Raw genomic sequence first — 24415 nt, forward strand, 5'->3', positions numbered from 1 at the left:
AGTGCAGTAGACTGTACAAACATTTACACTTATGATTACAATGATATGAAAACAAATACCAGTTTTTACTATCAATCAGCATAACGAGCTGCTTTTGTACAGCTGAAATATATTAAAATGACTGACACCGAGAGCCAGACACATTCAGGTTACAAATAGCCGCACACGACACTTTTTGACTCTTACACTCAACCAGAAACCATGTAAATTAGAGAGTTAATTAGCCAGCCATGGCTGTGTAAAGCGACAGGACATGTTGGTTGCTTAGTTACTAGTTCTGTTGTTTCTTCCGAAGAAAGAAAGTGGAATGGGTTTGGAATGAGTCAATGATGACAGAATTACATTTATGGGTGAATTATCCCTTTAAAATGCATTTGTACTAGTGCTGTCTATAGACTAATTAAATCACATTTTTCTATAATTAATCACGATTAATCGCACCTAAAATTAAAGTTTTTTTATATATTTTTATATTGTAATAATTTCACATTTAATCTCAATGTAGAAACAACAAAGACAGTAGTCTATATTTTAATTATTTGTTTAATGGGATCTTTTTATGAATGAAGAGAAATATAACCGATAACAATAATGCTACTGATGAGTCTATCAAATAGATTTTTTCTCAATTTTAGCCATTAATTATAATGGAATGTCAGACTTAGTTTTGGGTTCGGGTTAGTAGAATAAGTTGACGTAGTCGTAAAGTTACTTACAGTCTGGCTGGAGCGTCTAAATAAAGTGCTAGCAGATATTAAGCAGAGAGTCTACTACAATAACTGCGAGTAGACATGCACTTGCAAAGTTACTTATAGTTAGTAGAATGTCTAAAGTGTAGGGATTTATCGGCCACCATATCGGTATCGGCTGATATATGTTCATTTTAAATGTTATCGGCAAAATAAAAAAAATCTGGCCATTATATTAACGCCGATAAATAATGTATTATTTCCTCCAGCTGAGACGCTTCAGATGCGACTGTTCAACATGATGATTATGAACTGCTTGAAATATGATTGAAATCACTTCAAAAAAGGAAAATACAGTAAAGTGTCATATCGGCTGCATAATATTATATTAAGAACATCATAATTGTGTGTTTGGGTCGTGGATTTTAATGTTGAGACTTTTGTTTTTGTAATCAGGCTCTCAAAAATTATATAAAAACTTGGATTTAGATTTATCAGCCAATATATCGGTTATCAGCTTTCAAATATAAAGAATTATCGGTATCGGCCAAAAAATGTAATATCGGTGCATCCCTACTAAAGTGGACTATCAAAATAAAGAGTTAAAACCATTTTTACATAGAATGAATGATAATATATAAAAAATGATAAAGATAATTAGCATTTTCGTAAAGCTGGAAGGAAGAAACAGAGTGAAAAGTCACTCATGGTTCATGTCACCCAAAAAGCGGCTTTAAAAGTTTGACCTTTGGCTGACAGACTGAGGACCGAAGCCTTTGTGCGTCTGTTCGGCAGAAGATGATAAATCACCTGCAGAAGCCGAGAGGTCCGGGAGCTTGACCCGAAAGATGATGCTGTGCCGAACGGAGCGGGTCCCTTGTAGAGTTCGGTCTCTGAAGCACAAAACCTCCAGAACATCCAGCTGCGAACCCCTGGCAAACACACGGACACACACACAGCACTGTGAACACACACCGTCTTTGAGTGACCTTAAACTCACCATTACAAAGAGACGCCGGCTGGAAGAGTCAGGCGGACAGATGTGACATTTCAACACTGGAAAGCTGAGAAATGCAGACACTCTGCTCTACACTTCATAAAGCATCACATCCTCACTGTGTGCTTCTTCTATATATTATTACTGACCTCAGCTTGTGGAAAAGCTGCTTGTGATGAACTTAACTATGTGGATTTGTCTTTACCACCTGTGTTTTTAAGTTGGCTGTCAATAAATTCTAAAGGTAAAAAAAATATTTTAGTAACTTGGTTTATTAAAGTCCCCCTGTGGAGAAAATCCAGCTTTTAATGTTGTTTATGTGTGTATGTGGTGTTTTTAATCTGCTTTAAGACACACCATGGGCGTCAGTTTGGTTTGAGATGTGCTGGGGACTGAGACGCATTCATTTTTCTTTTTTTTTCGCGCAGGTCATGTTTTGAAAGACAATGTCCTGTAGCTTACATTAGTAAATAAATAAATGTTTAATAAAAAAGCGTTGCTAACACAATGCTAAATCATAAATCAGATGTATGTACAATAACATTACGATGTCCAGCAATCGATTTAAATAGTACATTGGGTTTAATTTGTCGTTTAATGAGGTCTAATATATGTTGTTAGTGGTGAGAATTTTCACGTGAATAAATAAATAGATCCAACAATTTTAAGCGTGTATTTAAGTGGTCCAGTGACAGAACTTTTGCCAAGCGTGTCAGAGGTTCTGGGTTCTAATCCGCACTCTTATAGGTTTTTTATTTCTCATCAAAACCGATTATGTTTATCAGTGGTTGTATATCAGGCAGGGACACGTTTGTGTGCGTTTTGTTTTGTAATTTCACCGGAACGAATAGAGAGTCTCCTCAACGGATTGAAGCGCGCGTCCGAGTGAAGACTGTGCGCGAGCCATAAGAGAACAGCGTGTCCGCGCCACTGATCGCCGCGGCAACGAGCACTTTCATCACTTCAGAAACAACACATTTCAGCGAGAGATCGCCTCTTATTTAACAAACGAACTAAATGAATGCTCTGCTAGTTAACTGGAGATGTTTTATTTATTTGTATTGGTACATTCGTGCCGCAAGATGTTTCAAAAGTGGTGGGGACAATATCGACCTTAGCAAAAAGTGGTGGGGACATGTCCCACCCGTCCCACCCGCAAATTACGCCTTTGAGACAAACCATGTGTAAATTCATAAGTCGACTCCATTGCTGAGTATTTCCTCCTTAAAACTGCAGTGAACCAAAGACAGTCTCAAAAACACGCTTTGAAATCGCTGGTGTTTCTGACGTCACAAACTACCTTGTAACCAATCAGATCAACGTGTGATCGTCAACCAGTGGATCTCTGAGCTGAGTGAGTGAGTGGAGGCGGGGCTCATTTGCATATTCATAGAACCGCATATACTAAATGAGGCAAGGGTGTCGAGTTACATTCAAGATATTTTAAGGCATGAAGACATTTTTTTTCATGGAATTTTGGTGATTTTTTTACTACAGGGGAGCTTTAAAACTATTTCAACTAATGACATACAGTATATGTTTTTTTAACTGTAAATTTAAGTTCAACCTGTACAATTTAAAATGTTGCTACCATACATTTAGAGCAAAGTTCTAGCAAACCCAGTTGCCGTTTGTTATCGTAAATTTGATACGTAAATATCGACTGAATTGAGCTGTCAATTTTCCTTCATGATTTATTTTCAGACATCATGAGAATAACGTAATAATACTTATTATATTTATTTTAACGTGACATGTTATAACAAGAATGTCTACGCAAGAGCTCTTTTCCGCTTTCTTTTCCTCGTGATTATTTTCTTTTTTCCCTTTGCAATCCGCTGTAAAAGTATGAAAAAGGACAACATATACTGCACATTTGTGGTCTGTTTTGCCAAATTTAATTTCACGATATATTCAATTAATAATTCACTGGAATGCACAAATAATCTCCCGTTATTCTCCTCAAATCCTCACGTCTCTTTCCAGGTTTGTTTTCACAGGTAAATGCAATTTATAATCTGACAAAATGACGGAAATCACTTTGAAATAGTGTCACACAATGCTGAAGTTAATGAACATTTTTGATTAAGGCAACATAAGTTACATAATACAGATATATATATATATATATATATTACTACAGTGATATTTAACCCGTCCGTTATTGCTGTGGAAAGACTTGCGCTTTTGGGGTTATTTGGTCTGTTGAAATGCCTTGTTGATGCTTTTACACTTTTAAATGTCCTTTTAATGTTGGATGGTTGAAGGGTGAGTAGATTAATGTCTTCTCATTGTGAAACTTTTTTAACATATTGCGTTCATAGAGCGAGCGTTTCACTGACTGTTTACAGCTTAACGGAAGTTACACCCATAATTCGTGGCGTAGGAATAAGGTGGATACGACTAACAAATAAAAATACGACTAACGAGTATACACATATTAAACTTCAGACAAAAAGTCAATGGATCAACACTGCAACACACTCTTACAAACCCACAACATTAGCAGATGGTTGGAAATCACATTTTCTCACATTCTTTCAGTTGCAGAACAAACGTGTTTGAGATTGAAAGTAACGTCAGGAGGAAATGAGTGGAACTGTGGAAACAGGGCTATGATTTCACACCAGTGGGAAGTGCGTTGGAAAAGCTCACTATTAGAGACGTACCATGTTTTAGCGATGAGGATGAGGAGGTTTCTGAGAGGCCAGCCCGGATGTTGAGGCAGTGTACATGGATCATACACACCCACAGTAATCTAGAAAACAAACCAGGACAAGACCCTTATCATACTGACAAACTGAGAAGAGTCACATGCCAATTATTAGAGCTGGGCAAAAAAAAAAAAAGAAGATTTTTCAGTTAATCGTTTTTTTAAAATGCGGTCGATTCAAAATCGATTCTCAAAGGCCACAAATCGATTTCTTTCCATATTTATTTATCTATCAGCCAAAAGCCAGTATTAGTTTTCCTCCACTGTTCATATGTTACACTAATGCTGTGAGATTATGTGTGTTTTATCTTAAACATAAAATAACCAGATGCTGTTTGATCGAGGCGTGCGACTGTTCCGACTCGTCCAATTCTCAGCATCAATTTTTCATCTTTCCATCAAAATCCTGTCTATTTACTGTATGCATTTGAAATATAGAGTTGGGTTCTGTTTTAATGGACCCAAGTGTACCTCAAATTAAAAGAGTTTAAGAGTTATAAATGAACCACTTGTAAACTTATGTTCACTGTTCTTTTTTATAAATACAGGATTTGTATTAACTCTATATTCATCGAGTCGAATCCAGAATCGAAAACAAAAATCGAATTTAGAATCGAAATCGAGAATTGAAAATCGAATCGATTTGAGAGCTTGCGAATCGAAATCGAACTGGAACATCTGAATCGATACCCAGCCCTAGTAATTATTGTGAGGAATATTCTGGATCAAATACTCATCATCATCTCCACAGAACACAGTTCTGACTCGTTTCATAGATAGTCCAATTATTAAATATGGTAATCTATAGCATGCCATAAATGTTGATGAATTTTAGTTAACCACAAATATTCCATTAATAATGATTAAACTTTATACCAGGGTTGTTGGTAACTAAAACTAACAAACTATTCAAAAACATTTCTGTTAATTAAAAATCTAAAATAAAGCATATATTTTAGTTAAAAAAACTTAAACGAAACGAAAATTAGAAATGTTGCCTTGGCAATCAACTGAAGTAAGTTTAATTTGAAGCTCTAAAATTATTAACTGAAAATAAATTAAAACTAAAATAAAAACAAATTAAACGTGAACAGCAAAAAAAACTAAATGACAAATACACATCATAAATTTACAAAAAAATCCACTAAAATTAAAATTAATAAATATAAAAAATAAAAGCTAATTCAAAATATAAGTAAAACTATAATAAAAGTAAAATACCACTGCTTTATACTAGAGCTGCACACTTCTGGATTTTTGTTGTTGTTGCTTCTAATAGAGATCAAGATTATCCCACGATTTTGAACAGACAACTAAATAAAATAACATGTACATTACTTTTTTACTTGGGTTTTGACAAAATATGAATTGCTGCAGTGCATTTAATTTAATTTAATGTTTAATTAATTAGAATGAATATTAAAGAAAATTGATTTGAGTGAATGATTCAATGACTCACTCATTAAGACTTCACTTGTTTCATTACTGGATGAATCAGCGTTTTTGAACAAATCTCTTGAATAAGTGATGATTCAATGACAATAAAAATGTTATCAGTCACTTGTCGCCACCTACTGGTGTAACGATGTAATTGTTATTTACTCTATTTTGATCTCTACCGTAGACATCAGTGTTTATATCTGAACTATAAACTTTTATCTCAGTACTTCTGTGATAATCTGAATGATTGTAAGACAGAATTAATGATACTGTGTGTTGAAAAGACTGTTTGTGAAGCTGTTTCACATCTTTACATGACAACGGCTCTCTCTGGATCAGAACTCTGATCTGATTGTTCACTGTGATCCGACTTATCAAAGCTTTAATAGACAGAGCCGAATCATTAAAGAATAAGATAGTGTGGTTGATAGAATCCAGATCGCGATCCTTTAACGATTAATCGTGCAGCTCTACTTTATACTGGAAATTACCTTCTTTAGGTCTGGGAAGAAGGAGTTCAGGTCTTTCAGAGGAGCGACTTCAACACTTTCATCGTTGTACTTCAGCAGAAAATGTGGGACAGCCGTCGTGCCGCTTGAGGAGCAAAGACTGTCATACGCCGCTGTCAGACTCAATATCTGTGAAACAGATCAATCCAAAACAATCAGTCCACCTCAGAAGCTCATGAAACACAATATATCTATAAATTACAGGAACGTCTTTCTGTCTGTGTGTGTGTGTCTGTTATTTGCATATCTCTCGAACCGTTAGTCCGATGGATTTCAAACTTGACGGGTGTCTTGCTACGGGCACGAGTAAGTGCAGTGCCAAATTTGACGTTGTTTGGATTAGAAAGGCAAAAGATATCGGTAAATATATATCGGTAAAAGAAGCACACATGGGCTTTTGCCGCTCTAGCCGCTGGCCACTCCCCCTCTCACACACACACTGAGGCCACTCCCCCTCTCACACACACTGAGGCCACTCCCCCTCTCACACACACACACACTGAGGCCACTCCCCCGTCACACACACTGAGGCCACTCCCCCTCTCACACACACACTGAGGCCACTCCCCCTGTCACACACACACACTGAGGCCACTCCCCCTGTCACACACACACACACTGAGGCCACTCCCCCTGACACACACACAGAGGCCACTCCCCCTGTCACACACACACTGAGGCCACTCCCCGTCACACAGACACACTGAGGCCACTCCCCCTGTCACACACACACACACTGAGGCCACTCCCCCTGTCACACACACACTGAGGCCACTCCCCCTGTCACACACACACACACACACACTGAGGCCACTCCCCCTGTCACACAGACACTGCACTGACCAGAGACAGAGAGGGTGGGGCGTAATTTCCTATGGGGACAGGGGGGCGAATAATTTATGCGCAGAATAAAGGGGCGGGGCCTGGTTGAGTTAGTTAGTAGTGTGTTAAACTGGCGGTTATGGTAAGGGGCGGGACATTTCCCAAACACACTCAAAGCGCTCGACCAATCACAACACACTGCTCCAGCCGACCAATCAGAGCACAGTGTGCTTTTCAGAAGGAGGGGCTTCATAGAGACAGGAAGTAAACAGAGCGTTAGAAGGAGGGGCTTCATAGAGACAGGAAGTAAACAGAGCGTTACTGACAGACTGGGAAGAGAGGAGCCGCAACAATGGAGAATATGAGGAAAATATGAAAAAGGCAAAATAGATTTCTAAATACTCAGGCGTCTTGGGGCCTATATGATATTATGCATTCAAATAATTAACATTGCATTACAAATTCTAATCAGCACATGCTTTCCATAATGCACTGACTAATGACTCATTATCCTTCACACAAAACCTCCTCGTCAGTAGTGTGTGTCCTCATCGTTGTCATCACACCTGTCTGTCTGAGAAACTCTTCTCTAACGACAGCGGCTCCTGCACCAGCTGGACCCCCTCCAGAAAGCAAAGGGCAGGGAAGCAGAACCAATAATAGAAATGATATTTCTTCAGGTCCTGGATCAACAAAAAGACCGGTCAGACACAAATGAAAAATGACAGGCCATTCATTTATAGGGACAGTGTTGGCATACAAACCGCAAATGTCAAGAGGATGAATTTGTTTAGGATTGAGGAGTCGTCCAACGCGGCGCCCGACTGAATAGCGCTCCAAATCTGTGAAGACGACAACATTATTAGCATTAATTAAGCTGACCTTACCAGAAATAATTTCTAATGTAGTTTATGCAAGGGGTTCTCAATCTAGTAGATGCAACAGACCCCCATATATGATCAATCTCACGCCGATCTCCGAAAAGGCAGCTATAAATTGTGTATGCGGCCTGTTATAGTCTAATCTGTGCCTCCAGGTTCATAATGAATAGAAAATATTTTAAAACTTCTCGTAATAACATAAAAAGTCTCTAACACTGTTTTGCCCCATTGCTTTAGCAAAGTATCTGTCATACGATCTAAAATCGAAAGCACGGTATGGCTTTGTGCCCTAATTATACAGCAAATTACTGTGATTTAATTATATAAGTGTATAGTCTGTGTGCGCTGCGTGTTTCAGAGTGAACTCTCAGGCGATCAGCTCGTGATCCGGTGTTTCACGCGTCTCAGTTCACAGGGAGTGAATGCAGTGACCTCATCTCTGCACGTGCCGTGAGTTCAGCGTGCATATGGGAACGAAACTGGAACCATTATTTTAACATTTTTGTGGGAAGATGATAACAGCATTTCACTAGATTTGTAACGAGACGTTTTCACAGAAACGGTAGTTTTCCGCCAAAATAAAAGCTCAAGCTCAATCTCTTGCAAGTGAAGAAATTAGAACAAAAGTACTGCATTTTCCCTCCTGTAGCATGAAGTAAAATAATATACACTTATGAATTTTCATTCATTTTACAATGCATTCGTTTTTTTACAATTTATGGCTATTACTGTCAGAAATAATAATAATACAAAATTGAGTTTTGAATTATTAAGTTTTTCTTCTACTCACTATAGTACTGTGCTCTATTAATTTGTTTATTTGAATCTAATTTGTATTATTCATTTTAATCAATTTATTTTTAATTGAACTTTTACAATTCATTTTAATCTATTTTTAAAATTCATTTTCTTCATTTATTAAGTGTGCACGCTGAAAGCAGCACACTTATTGTTCTTCTTAAGTTAGGGTTAGAAAAATTTTGGCCAGCTCCTGCGCCTAGGCCCTTTGAGACAGAGACACCGTTCCAACTTTAAAACGTACGGTCAGTACCGGTGTAAGTTGCTCGCGAAGATGACATCACGAGTCCATGTCATTCGTCCGCCATAGTGGATTGAACAGAAAGCGAAAGAAAATTTTCACAGGTCACAAATTTGGTCCGAACTTCACGAAACTGGACGTACATGATCCTTGGACTAAGCCTCACAAAAGTTACTAGAAGGATTTTTGATTTTCGGAAGCGTTTGCCCGTCACAGCCAAACGAAATCAGCGGCGTAGTCGCCAAACAGGAAGTAGTTCATATCTCAGGAACTCTGTCACGTATCGAAACCAAACTTTGTACATGAACTCGGGACTCCAATGTGAGGATGCACAAGATGTGAATTTTTTATTTTTTTATTTTTATTTCAGGCTAATAGACAAACCCATTTACCTATGTCTATGCAAGAGTTTCACCTCACACTTTTAATGTTAATGCATTTAGACAGTAGGTGGCACTGTTGTATTACATTTCACAGAGCTGCCAAGTCAGTGTATAGACTGCATTCGTTTTTACTAGGTTTGTCTTAATAAATGCAGGCATGAATTTCGTTTTTTGCATTGGTCTAATTTAATTATCTTCATTTATTAATATATACAGATTTGTATGCATGAATTGTGCATTTCCAGTTCTCAAAACAGTTAATAACAAATAAAAAAAATAAAAAAAACTTTATACAAAATACATCATGCTCTTCTTCGCTAACCGAACAAACAATTAATTGTCTGTGGCTGTGTTTGTGCGCACGGGAAATATGCTGCGCATAACAATAGAAAACAAGGAGAAACGCGCAGTCACATGCTCAAACAATCAACAACGTCGCTCTAGAGGTGCGTTGTGTACTGCGAAGTGGACTTCACAGGGTTTTCCGCCATCTTAAGTGAGATTCTAATCCGAAGGGAGCGAACATGTTCAGTTCGAAGGGCACTGCGCACGGCATAGGGAATAAGGGAACATCGATACATCACTTCACATGAAGTGGAGAGCGATGACCACACAACTGTCATTTCGCGCACCACGTCATCACCAGTCAGAACGGTCATAACTAACGATGGAGGAGTTTATGTGTGTAAGTATTCATACATTTCGCCATTGTTATACAAATGACAGTATTTTAACGGTTATTGTTGTGAATATTACATATACTACTTTTGATGATTATAATTTACCTCAGTGAATGCAGCCAGCTTAGCTAGTTTGTGAAGTAAAGTGATTTTATTTTAGGTAGTTGTAAAATAGTGCAATATAATTGTAAATATATAATATAATAATAAAAATTAAAATATGAATGTAGTCCTATATATATTTATGTTATATCATAATCTGCGCGACCCCGTCGTTGACTTTCTTTGATGACGTTTGCAGGGCGTTTCAAATGAGCGGTTATTGTCAGTGAAGTCCACTTCAACTGATATACTGTGCTCAGGGAGTAGGGGAGCAGTGAACACTGCATATGGACCCTGTCGAATGGAACGCACATTAGATGTGTAAAAACAAGTGGAAAGCGCGAGCGCGCCGCTGTCTCCTTTCCACAAGCGCTTGTTCTCCTGTGGCGTCTGTCGTTGCTATGCAACCATGAACTGCGCTCTCCATGATGACAAGAGCTGTGTCTGAATACGGGATTAGTGAATGAGTGAACGAGTGAGCGGTTTCAGACACAGCTAAGGAAGTATCAGCAAAAGATTAATAGATTTCTAGCCCTTGCATTAGCTTTACTACTAGATATATTTATGGAGATGAAAAATAATAAGGCGCCCTGTACAGCTATGATCAGCTGTTCGCCGAGCATTCAATGTTGTTACGCTGCAAGCTGATGGTTCGTTGCTGCCGCGCTCTATCACTCGCACACCATAAAGAGCAAATTGTTTTTTAATGTTTCAATTTCTTGATTAAAATGACATAATTTGGAAGTGGATAATTTCTTCACAAACAGCTCATTATGACTCAATGTTAGAATGCTGCACCTACACTCGATAGTGTGAATAAGATCAGCGCAACGCAGACCACTGCATTGACAGCGTGAAACATGATCTGTCTACGGCCAGGGCTCAGCGGAAGACAGAAAATGCCGGTCCAGCACTGATTGAGGAATTAAATTCGAAAATAAAAGACAGTTTGACATATTTTTTCTCGCATCTCGCATTTTTTCTCGCATCTCGCATCTATCCACTACCTGCTAACGTTAGTGCACTGCACCCGAGCAAGCACACTTCGCAGTTCCTCCGGAAATGCATTTTTCTAGTTAATATCAAATGCTTTATTATATTCTAATATTTGTTTTCAATTTATTTTATTCATTTATATCTTGTATTTACATAATTTTAATTTGTATTTTATTCTATTTATTTATTTATTGTTTTTAATCCTATTTTTTATTTATTTAAAGCATTTTTACACTGTTTTTCCCTGAACATTTCCCATCTGAAAACCCCAGCTTTATGCACATACAATAGTACGAAATTTTGTGCATTTACACTGTGAAACACAAATTCACTAAACAATTGTATAACTTTTGAGCACAGAATTCAAAATTGAGTCATTGGTCATTTTTTCCAGCACATAAAAATCTGTATTATTACAGTTCGGGCTTTATTCGCAAAGCTCAGCGCTGACTGGCCACTGCTATTATTAGCGTGTATGTAAGAACGCGGGCGGCAAACGTAATTGTATTAAGAAGATGACAGTCATTTATCAAATGCTGAAGAAGGATGTTCAGCATCCAGATCCGCAGTCAAAAGAAAGTGAATAATTAGTTTAGCGAGCACAAATAAAACACACTATCAGCAGACGTAATTAATTATGAGCCGCTCCACCTCATCGGCTGCTTTATCCAGGAGCGCTTTCTTATCCGTGGATCTGAAGGCTTCCAGTGTGTTGGTGTTGTAGAGCGTTCCCGGAGCCGGACAGCAGCGAGCAGGAGTGGGTCCATCACTGAAACACAACAGTCACACACTGCATCATATGCTTTTGGGTAAATTACATACACTATATGCATATTCAGTAATCTTATCGTTTTAAGTGTGACAGGTAATATATACTATTTGCAGCCCTCATTTGATATATTAATTTTGTTTTGAAAAACTCTCAATGATGTGGTGCAAACATCAAATTGTTCAAAAAGTATTGCTGTTTGTATTAATATTTAATAATGATATTTATCAATTCATTAATATCACATATCATATGTTTTTGGGGGGTTGCACCACAAGCATCAAGTTGTTAACATGCATCAATAAATGTTGAAATTAACATTCCCTAAAATTAATAAATGCTGTAGAAGTGTTTATTGTTAGATCATGTTAACTAAAGTAGTGCTGTGAAGAGATGGAACCTTATTTTAAATCAAATTAACTTCAAATTAAGTCACTTTTGTCTCAAAGTCTCTTCTGCTCATCAAGGCTGCGTTTATTTGATCAAAAATACAGTAATATTGTGAAATATTATTACAAGTCAAAATAATCGGGGTTTTTTTTGTAATATATTTTAAAATATAATTCATTCCTGTGATTTTAAGCAGCGAATCAGCATATTAGAGAAATGAAGCTGGAAATTCAGCTTTGCATCACAGGAATAAATTACATTTAACTATATATTCACAGTTACTTATAATATTTCACAATATTACTGTTTTTTGATCAAAAAAATGCTGTCTTGAACATAAAAGAGACTTCTTTATAGAAATATTCATTGTGCCTTTTATTTATTTATTTATGTATATATATATATATATATATATATATATATATATATTTCTCTCTCTGTGTGTGTGTGTATACTGTATATAATATAATATAATATAATATAATATAATATAATATAATATAATATAATATAATATAATATAATATAATATAATATACACACACACATATATTATGTAAACACAAACTTTTATGTTAGATGTGATTAATCGCAATTAATCTTTTTGACAGCACTAATATGTGACCCTGGATCACGTCACCGGTCACATGACGCACGGGTATATTAGTGGCAATAGCCAACAATACATTGTATGGGTCAAAATTATCGATTTTTCTTTTATGCCAAAAATCATGTGGATATTAAGTAAAGATCATGTTCCATGAAGATATTTTGTACATTTCCTACCGTAAATATATCAAACATGTATTTCTGTGAGTGAATGCAGCACAATCGCCAACATAAATGCACAACTTTAAAGGAGATTTTCTCAATGTTTCGATTTTTCTGCTCCCTCAGATTCCAGATGTTCAATAGTTGTGTCTCGCCCAAATATTGTCCTATCCTAACAAACCACACATCAATGGAAAGCTTATTTATTCATATGATGTATAAATCTCAATTTAAAAAAATGACCCATGTGACTGATTTTGTGGTCCAGGGTCACATATATATATATATAGAGAAAAAGAGGGATTCAGACGGTTATATGAGGTCAGCTTTGCCAGACTTCAGCGCTGCCTGTGCAATTACTCACACATCATAAATGTTAAATTAATCCTACTGAAACAATCCTTAAGGATTTAATTGGCAAGAAAAAATAACTAATTTCACAAGTAACAGACGTGATATTGGAGCCATTATCCAAGGCTTTGAGATTAACCAACTGCATTACATGCTTTTAATAAGAAAAACTTACGCTTCAAATGCGCTGAACTCCAGAGTCAAGCGTGTCGGCAAGCCATCAGGATCACCTGCAATATATCACAAAACATCTGCATTATATCACAAAACATCTGCATTAAAGGTGCATTACGCATTCTCAGTCACTTTCGGCTGTGGAATGAATAAATGAATCATCTGTGACACAGTTTTGCTACGGCATCTGTAATTCAACACTTTTGCATGATGTGTCAGAATAAATCCAAGAGAAAATGCCAGATTGGTTGTTTGGGAAGTGTAAGTGAAACACAAAGGTGTTCAGAATAGCACACTAGTATTCTATTAATATTCCTGCGGTGTTCAGCATGTAGATTGTGTGCAAAATGTACATGTTTTTTATGTATGCTAAGCTGCACGATTGATCATTAAAAGATCGCGATCTGGATTCAAACACACACTCGATCTCATTCCTAAATGACAGTGATTCAGCTCTATGTCTATTAAAGCTTTGATAAGTCGGATCACAGTGAACGTTCAGATCAGAGTTCTGATCCAGAGAGAGCCGTTGTCATGTAAAGATGTGAAACAGCTTCACAAACAGTCTTTAGTATCATTAATTCTGTCTTACAATCATTCAGATTATCACAGAAGTACTGAGATAAAAGTTTATAGTTCAGATATAAACACTGATGTCTACGGTAGAGATCAAAATCGAGTAAATATCAATTACATCGTTACACCAGTAGGTGGCGACAAGTGACTGATAACATTTTTATTGTCATTGAATCATCACTTATTCAAGAGATTTGTTCAAAAACGCGGATTCATCCAGTAATGAAACAAGTGAAGTCTTAATGAGTGAGTCATTGAATCATTCATTCAAACTGATTAAAAAAATAATTCAAATAAATGAAATGTGTTAAATAGGCTTTAAATAGACAATTAACATTTTATCAGAACATTTAGTAAATTACGATGTTTTGTTTAGTTCAGAATCACACAAAAATTGTGATTCTCAAATTACCCAGAATCGTGCAGCTCCAATCCCTGAATGACCCTCTGCATTCATCAAAACCACACTATCTTGAACACAGCTGATGTATTCAGAAAGGAATCTGCTTGTTTCCGGGTCCAAACGCTCTTTCAGATGCCAGAAACAAACAGCAAACGCTGCTAATACACACTCACTGTGTGCTGTAATAAAACCAATATATATCATCATCCTAACCTTTAACTCCATACCAAAATCTCAGACGGCCAGACAGTGACTCATCTTTGATGAATCTTTCAAATGTTTATTTCTGCGACGCTATGAGAGACTGTAGTGTAAACCAAAGCTTGGACCCAGAAACTGTATTCCTTACATCAGTAAATCAACCATGAAATCACAATTGACAGTTTTCGTCGTTATTATATGGAATATTGCAGTGTTTATTATAAATGATTTATCAGTGCACATCATTATTGCTTTAAAGTCTCCCTGTGGTCAACAATTTCATCCCTTAAAACTCATCTTTGATCATCAAAATTACATATTTAAATGTTTTTCCCTTAAAAAAAATGCCTTAAAATAAATTGAATGTAACTCGACACCCTTGCCTCATTTAGTATGCGTGGTTCTATGAATATGCAAATGAGCCCCACCTCCACTCACTCACTCACTCAGCTCAGAGATCCACTGGTTGACGATCACACGTTGATCTGATTGGTTACAAGGTAGTTTGTGACGTCAGAAACACCAGCGATTTCAAAGTGTGTTTTTGAGACTGTCTTTGGTTCACTGCAGTTTTAAGGAGGAAATACTCAGCAATGGAGTCGACTTATGAAGATTATGAGAAAGGTTTCTACATTATTACTAAAACAAAACACCTATTTCACCATACAAACATTATATATTATTTTTTATACAGCGGTTAGTTCTGGTTCTCGACTCTGATTGGCTGAGAGCCTTATCTAGCCGTGAGATATTCTACTAATATCACACGGAAACCGTCTCACAGTGTGTATCACTCCGCGTGTTTCTGCCGGATCTACACTGGCAGCATTTCTCACAGAAAGCATCAATGGTGGAGGAGAAAATGAAAACCCACGGTATTTTTTCGAGTACTACCATTATTGTGCCACATAATAGAGTTTTTTAGGCGAGAATGCAGTGGTTTAGACCTCATATGCGATAGAGCTCCTGTAAAAACCACAAAAAATTCCTTGTGTGTTTGTGCACACTTGGCGAATAAAGCTCATTCTGATTCTGATTCTGATTCTGATATTAGTCGCTTTCGGAGATGCGAGCTCCAGGCCATTAGCGCTCATATACTTCAGATTGACTTTCGTGGAAGTGGAAGCTTTCGTATTGTTTAAATTGGCCGCACTCACTCCCGTTACGTCACTTCCGGTAAGTAAAATTCTCACCAAAACGACTCCAGAAGCCTTAATAGCGTATTTATGAGTATATATTTAAAGACAATCTAGTTCCTACATTATTTTTCTATACATTGACTCACTGGGGGCTCTCACCTGCAAAATGCCTGTTAAAGCATATTAAAAACACCACACAGACACATAAACACCATTAAAAGCTGGATTTTCACCACAGGGGGACTTTAAATGCATGTTCCCCCATAATCTTGAATCAGAATAAGTTCCTCTTGCAGCATCTCTTCTCTTCTCTGATGACGAAGGCGGGGCTTTAACCTGTCACTCACATGAGATCAGCCAATAGCAAACCACAACCAGCCAATCAATTCCCCACAGACACAATCAAGCCCCGCCCACATTTGTTCTTGTTCTGGGAGCGTTTCACTCGGATATACGACACAATAGGGAAGAAAAGACCAGCGAAACCTCCCACACTCACCGTTATAGTAATACCCTTTGATGTTTTTGGGACTTTCGTCTAAGTGGTAGTCGTTGAGCTTCTTCTGGGTGAGTTGATGCCAGAATCCGGCCTCCAGGGCGCTGAAGAACGGGGAAAACTGCAGTTTCGGGGCGGCCGTCGATCCAGCTGCCATCAGGACTGATGTTTGATTCTTCACACACTGCCGTAAGAGACAAGACACAGGAAAATGAGACTGAATAATGCACATACAAATATTCTGCCCTGATTTGATATATATATATATATATATATATATATATATATATATATTATAATAATAAAACAAAATTCCCCTGTGGTGAAAATCCAGCTTTTAATGTTGTTTATGTGTCTATGTGGTGTTTTTAATATGCTTTAAGACAAACCATGTGTAAATTCATAAGTCGACTCCATTGCTGAGTATTTTCTCCTTAAAACTGCAGTGAATGTTTTTCACTATTATGTCAATTTAATATGTCATTTTGGTGATCAAAGATGAGTTTTAAGGGATAAAATTATTAACTATACAAGGGGACTTTAAGGACAAGATTCTAGTGTACAGTGATAGCATGACAAGAATATATATTGGATACATCAAAATAAAATACAATAAAATAAAGTAAAATATACTCTCAAAATATAAGCCTCAATTCTTTTAGCCTGATATTATTTTCTTATAATAACACATTTAAATTCCTGTTAGATTCGAAATGTGGAAGTATTGAAAAAGTAGTTCCCATTTTTTTCACTTCAACAGGCTTGTCTGTCTATATTAATAAGACATTTAATGTTGTACTAATCTGACCACACGTCTATACAACTTGTCAACATAATAAAAGTAAAATCTGCGTTCTTTAGGATTGTAATGTCAGTAAATACTGTCTGCTTCGTTAAAAAGCATTGCGTCTCTTTCAGTGTGTGTTTGTTTTAACACACTGCAGTAAAAAGCACGATATTTGACACATATGATCTGTGACAATTATTGTCATGTAAATGATAAACACAGAGTAAAAGCAGCAACTAATACATAGCATGGAAACATCACTTACCAGACAAACACTTCCTGGTTGATGTCATGTGACCACGGTCATCCCACACGCATGCGCAGTTGGTTTGTTTTGGTATTGCAAAAGAGCTTACAAATGACTTAACGTTTATTTAATAATACGCAAATCGACAGCATTAAATACGTGGTGCAATTTTCGCTGGTGTAACGACCTTGAAATGCTTTATCTTCAACATTTTGACATCTTTAAAACAATGCTCAGTGTTTAACCGAAGAACAATGTTAGCAGACACGCTTTTCTGCTAAATGTTTTAAAGCGTCATATTATCCCGCATTTATAAACAATGAGAAAATGTTGGCGAATAACTTTACCAGCTGCTTACACGCTTTAGGTGACCGACAAGCCTCTTAAGGAGAGTGTCCAAAAAGAGTCTTATGGTGCCAAAACCATCGAATAAAAGACAAACCCCCAAAACAAAAGGAAAACACAGACAAGTAGACAAGAAAACACGGACAGAAACTTATAAACGCTGTTCCTTTTCATTGTTAACCCTATGAAAGATGAATGAGCTGGTTTGTCATGTGCACAGCAGACGATCAGTGAACGAGCCAGAAAAACCAGCTGATGCCTCAGATATACTGACACACTGAACAAGCTTTCCTCAGGTCTGCTCTATAACAGCTCGTTTCCTTCAATGAAAACATACAAATGTATTTGCGACTTTCCCCCTCCAAATTATGAGTTTACATCTTACAATTTTGATAAAAACAGAATTCTGATTTTATAGCTCCCAAATGCAAGGTACAAACTCGTAATATGGGCTTTATCTTACAACATTTCTTCTTGGAATTCTAAGTTCACATCTCGCAGAAACTCTTTCAGACAAGAGATCACAAAACAAGAAAGCTTATAAAAATAATAAAAATGTTGAAGCTTTTTAAACTCGTGTAGCCTAACTGCCCTAATATTACATACCACCTTTTATCCCAGTATTTATTTTTATTTTATCAATTATAATTTGTTTCACATACATTTTAGTTGTTGTTATTTGTTTTGCATAATCTGAACTGTAACACAATGCCTTGCTTTGTCTTGTACTTGTGCATTGTACTGGTCTAGGCTAATTGAACTAAATAAAAAAATAAAAAAGTTCACATCTCACAATTCTGTCTTTTTCCCCCGTCATGGAATAACAAGATAAAAAATATGATTGTGACTTTTTCCTCGTAATTGTGAGTTTACATCTTGCAATCCTGACTTTTTTCTCTGAATGTTAAGTTAATTAACATCTCTCGGTAACACTTTATTTTGATGGTCCCTTTTGAACGTGCTGTTGACTATAAGTAACTTTGCAACTACATGTCAACTTAATCTAACCCTAAACCTACCAGTCTATTAATACTTAACTCTAATGAGAGCTAGTAGACACGTAGGTGCAACTTTACTTAAAGTCAACAGAACGTGTTAAAGGGACCATCAAAATAAAGTGAAACCCATCTCTCAATTCAGATTTATTTATTTTTCTTCAAATTTTGAGTTTGCATCTCACAATCCTTACTTTTTTGGGGGGGAATTCTGAGTTGACATCTTGCAATTCAGATATATATATTTTTTTTTATGAGTTTATATCGTGCAATTTTGTCTTTTTTTCTGGATTCTGAGTTTACATTTCGCAATTCTGATTTTCTTCCCCCTCAGAATTGTGAGTTTATGTAGTGCATTGTTTTTTTTATTTTGAGTTTACATCTTACAAGTTTTACTTTTTGAGTTTAAATCTTAGCTATATCTCACAACTGCAAGAAAACAGTCAGAATTGTGAAATAAAAAGTCAAAATGACCTTTTTCTTATTGCGTGGCAGAGACGAGCTTCCAGGCTTCAGTCTCAGTGGAGACGAGCAGCGTCCAGCTACTGTAGAGTTCATCAGGCTGTGATTATTAACTCCTCCTAGGCTGATCTAAACGAGATGTGAATCCAGAAATTCAAATCACTTTTAGTGTAATGCATTTGCAATGGAAGACAATCATCCAGGAATGTGGGATCACAAATAAATTATACAGATATGAAACTGTCAGTGTGAATTTTATCATTCTTAAACATTGTGCATGTTCACATTTAAAGTAATTTCTCAACTGGAAATGTTTCACAATATTTCAATAAAGCAGACTTTACCACAAGATATAAAGTATGTTAATAATGTATAAACACCAGTTCATACCCAGTAAAGTCACACTTAAAAAAAGACAATAACCTTGCAGATCAAATAAGACTTTTTAATGAATCATTCATAATAATTCATAATACTATATATACACTATATAATAATAATGGAAATGTTTAATTTTAAATGTTTAGGCGTCCAATATCTGTACATCACTGTACACACTTCTTGATTTTTGTTTCCACTATTTTAACGATTTATGAAAGTTGAATGTCTGGCCATCTCAGATTTCTGCGTGAAGTTTAAAGGTTGTTCAACGGGGAAGTAAAATGTTTTCTGTGAATGTGTAGATTCAATCAGATTCAGATTCATTAGCCGCTATAAGGAAATAACTGGAAGAATAACAAAATGTAAATGTAAAAAAAATAATAATGAAATGTAAATGATTTAATTAGTAAGATGATCATGATTTTTCAGTATTATACCCACTGTGAGTATATTTTAGCACCGTTTGTCCTCTGCTTTTGACGTTTAGCAGAAACAGTGACGGACTTAATAAGCTTAATAGGTTCAGTTGATAGGAATTAAATTGCATTATATATCTAATGGACCTCATTTCCCATGTAAACTCCTACACAGACCTCAGAGAGCTGAATGCAGATGCACTTCTCCCAATAATGATCCGCAATATTGGAAATAGAAGACATTCTACTTTAAAGAAAAGATTTTTATGGAAAGACTGGCATTTTTGTTCAACCAATCATGAGGTTTAACAGAAAGTGACAGGCCCTAATTAAGGGCTGGCAATGCGAACTGTTAGAAAAAAATGAAATATGAAAGAGACTAAGCATTGCAATTATTATATGCATGTATAGGATAATTGCTTTCCCATAACTTGAAGCCTTTGTAGTCCATTTCATCATCACATGTTTTGTATGTGATATAGAGGCAGTTTCACATGACCGTCTTACTGTCAGGCTTTGGATGGATGATGTAGGAGGCGAACACGAAGATGAAGAAACAAAGCTTTTAATTCTCAAATATAGCAAATACAAACAACAGGGAGCGTGCGCTCAGAGCATTGACTTAAACCATTAACATAAACATTGACTGCCAGTGAAGAGTGAAAACCAGGAACTTAAATACACACACAGATGAACACAAGACAGGTGATGCAGATGATGATGGTGACGAACAGGTGGGTAATGAAGGGAGTGAGTTCAGGTGTGGAAACAAGGAGGATTCTGGGAACTGTAGTGAAGACGAAGACAGAACGATGACAGACGGTGAATGTGACACTTACATTGTTCATCAACCAGAGGCATACATGTCTAAAAAAAGGTATTAAAAAGGTTTAATATCTTCACATTTTGCAGTTTAATGAGTTACATTAGATGTTGCAGTTTTGTTTAAATCATCACTCTGTCCATCATTTAAGTACTTTTTTTTAATTAAAACAAAGATGAGTTGAAATGCATTGCACTGTAAATCAACCAGGAGTTCCATGAATACAGGCAATTTGTGGATATATACATAACATAGACCATCCTTTAGGTCGCACGCCATTCCCAACACACTTCATTATGGAATTTCACCTGTATGTATTTCCCAGCTCTGTGAGGACAGTGTGCATTAGCGCATGACCAAACTAGATTTAATTAAACTCCCTGTTAAATATGTATGCACTGCACATGCTACTTCAACATAATTAATGTCAGGGCATTTCCAGACAATTTTCTACATTAAAGGTGTCCTATTATGTCCTTTCATGAAGTCTTGATGTAGAACAGGTTTTCCTGCTTGAATGTTGATTATTCTCCTCATATTCTCCATTTTTGCGGCTCCTCTCTTCCCAGTCTGTCAGTAACGCTCTGTTTACTTCCTGTCTCTGTGAAGCCCCTCCTTCTGAAAAGCACACTGTGCTCTGATTGGTCGGCTGGAGCAGTGTGTTGTGATTGGTCGAGCGCTTCGAGTGTGTTTGGGAAATGTCCCGCCCCTTACCATAACCACCAGTTCAACACACTACTAACTAACTCAACCAGGCCCCGCCCCTTTATTCTCCGCATTAATTATTATAATGAGGAAGAAACTCAAGACTACACTGGAGGCGTTTCAGGAGTTCAGAAACACTGACACTGATATAGAGAAGAACTCCCGCTGGAAATGGTTGTTTTAATGAGCAACATAGGTGCTTCAATACAACCAGTTTTAAAACACTGTATGGAATACGTTTTTAATGTAATCTGATGCAGATTGCAGACGTGTCAAGCTGACACTCAGCAATAAATAACAAAATGGTAACACTTTACAATAATGTTCATTAGTTAACTACATTAGTTAGCATGAACTAATAATGAACTGCACTTATACAGCATTAATTAATCTCTGTTTATGTTAATTTCAACATTTACTAATACTTTATTAAAATCTTGTTAACATTAGTTAACGCACTGTGAACTAACATGAACAAACAATGAACAGCTGGATTTTTATTAACTAAGATTAACAAAGATTAACAAATACAGTAACAAATGTATTGCTCATAGTTCATAATATATTAACTAATGAACCCTGTTGTAAAGTGTTACCAATGAAATTGCTCTGTACTGACAAGATCACAAGCATGGCAGAACAACCGATGTACAAACATGTCACAAATGGATCAGATCTCTTTATCTATCAATATAAAAAATCTTTTTGAACACCCTTTTGAAGTTCTCATTGCACAGTGGGTATATGAAGGGATTGAGAGTGGAGTTGATGTACCCGAGCCAAATGGTGAACATATGAAGGTCGTGATGCACACAGGTCTCGCACAAGGCCATGACCATGAACGTGATGAAGTACGGGATCCAACACACCATGAACACACCGATGATGAAGCCCAGCTGCCGGGCGGCTTTACGCTCCTTGCGGATCCGCATGCTATGGATGCTCTGCTTGGACTGTTCGCAGAACTTCTGCCATGTTTGTTTCGCGGGGAGCGAATCGTTGGCGTTTAGCGGCGGGCTGTTCTCGGCCCACGGTGACGGTGGGGATGGAGGCGTGCTATGAGTATAACCGTGAGTGTCCACCGTCTGCTCGCCCTCACTGATGTTCCCCACGGAGTTTGGCACTAGCACATTGCAGTCATTCACATTTATGAAGGTTTCGGTGCTGTTCTCCGGCTGCAGAAAGGCGAGAGATAAAGATGGCGGGCATTCGGCGATCGTTTCCCCATCATTATCGATTTGAAATGAACTTTCAGGGTCTTGTACGCTCTTTCTAATGCGTTTCGAAAGTCTGAACATCGGTTTCTTCTTGTAGCAACTCTTCCTCTTCGTCTCAGACAAGGAATCAGGGTTGTCTTCATTATTGTTTCTCGGCTGTTCAAGACTGTATTGATCCAGAAGACCCTCGTTTTGAGAATTCGCCTGACTCTCTCTCTCCGAGGCTTTGGTTAACTTTAACTGAAGTCCGTTCGCCAGAGTATCATCTGCTTCGGTTTTCACCATGGGACCGGCAAAGTTCTCCCATTCCCTGTAATGATCCCGGACCGCAATGAAAATCTGCGAGTAGAACAGAAGCATTAGAAACGAAGGGATGTAGAAGTTAAGAATGGCGGTCAGAACTTTAAACCACGTCACTAAGCGAAAGTCCGTGTCGCATTGGTTCTCCAGTTCAGGTTTCCGATCGACCCGGGCAAACATCCGCCAGCCGAGGATAGGGACGATCCAAGTCATTGAGAGAAGCCACGCACTGCAAATCAACAGTGTTGCTCTCCCTCGTGTCCGGTACTTCAGATACTGTAACGGGTGTCGTACGGATCGGTACCTGTCCAAGCAGAGGATGAACAAACTGAAAATGGACGCCGTGCTCGCAACATAATCCATGACTAACCAGAACTGGCAAATAACGTGACCAAGCTTCCACTCGTCCTCCAGAAGGTACACCAGATTCAGAGGCATGACTGTGGCCCCGACTATAAGGTCTGCTATCGACAGGCTGACGATGTAGAGATTCCCAACCGTGTGTAAAGTCCGTTCCTTTCTCACGGCGAACAGGACCAGCAGGTTCATGATGACCGTCAGGAGGGACAGTGTCCCGAGGAAGATCCCCAGCACCGCATTGTTCATGTGATGGTGGAACGGGACAGACGTGTTCGTGAGAGTCGTGACGTTGGGCTCGGGAGGTTCGTGAAGGATGCGCTCGACTTGGCTGTTCGTGGCGGTGAGTATCGTAGTGGCCTCCATTGGGCAGTCCGACGTGTCACATGACGTCAAAGTTGTGAGAAAGCACATAGTCCCTTTGGGTTTTAAAATTCATATCCACATGGGAGTTTCTGGAAAACAAAACCAAAGAGAATGCATCAAAGTAGTGCATTGAATTATTGTGCGCACACTCTTAACAATAAAGCTTTCCGAAAGGGAAAATTCACATTTTTGGTTCCTCAAAGAACTTTCCCCTGACAGCAACACAGGGCCTGTTTACACCTGGTCACTTCATGTGTTTTCTCAGAACGGATAGCTATCCGGTTGTGAAAAAAACAGGTGTAAACGCCCTCCGAAACGCATTCAAAATGGATTTAAATCCCATCGCTCAAACCACATCAGGAGTTGGTCTGACGAAACTAGTGTAAATGCATCTGGTTGTTGAAACCACATATATGTACATTTTACTCCTTCCAAAATGTTAGAAAATAAACGTGTGAGAGCGTTTTATAGGCTGTATGACAGATATTACGGT

General features: G+C 37.5%; 2 protein-coding genes across 2 annotated transcripts in view; both read right to left on the reverse strand.

Moving 5' to 3' along the window:
• Positions 1-18176, reverse strand: part of atg7 (ATG7 autophagy related 7 homolog) — a 98694-nt gene extending 80518 nt beyond the window's left edge. Inside the window, exons 1-9 of the mRNA XM_084100841.1 lie at positions 17574-18176; positions 16525-16705; positions 13708-13762; positions 11903-12020; positions 7935-8012; positions 7737-7853; positions 6331-6477; positions 4356-4444; positions 1500-1621 (exon numbers count right to left, since the gene is read on the reverse strand). Coding sequence (XP_083956967.1) covers positions 1500-1621; positions 4356-4444; positions 6331-6477; positions 7737-7853; positions 7935-8012; positions 11903-12020; positions 13708-13762; positions 16525-16678 — 880 coding nt within the window. The 5' untranslated portion in view covers positions 16679-16705; positions 17574-18176. The remainder of the gene's footprint in view (positions 1-1499; positions 1622-4355; positions 4445-6330; positions 6478-7736; positions 7854-7934; positions 8013-11902; positions 12021-13707; positions 13763-16524; positions 16706-17573) is intronic.
• Positions 18177-22362: 4186 nt separating this feature from the next.
• Positions 22363-23970, reverse strand: hrh1 (histamine receptor H1; the record flags this gene model as incomplete). Its single annotated transcript, XM_084100055.1, has 1 exon — positions 22363-23970. One exon carries the CDS (start codon positions 23968-23970, stop codon positions 22363-22365), a length of 1608 nt encoding a protein of 535 aa, XP_083956181.1.
• Positions 23971-24415: the final 445 nt, after the last annotated feature.

The sequence above is a fragment of the Abramis brama genome, assembly GCF_963993115.1.
Source record: "Abramis brama genome assembly, chromosome: 23".
Classification (NCBI taxonomy): domain Eukaryota; kingdom Metazoa; phylum Chordata; class Actinopteri; order Cypriniformes; family Leuciscidae; genus Abramis; species Abramis brama.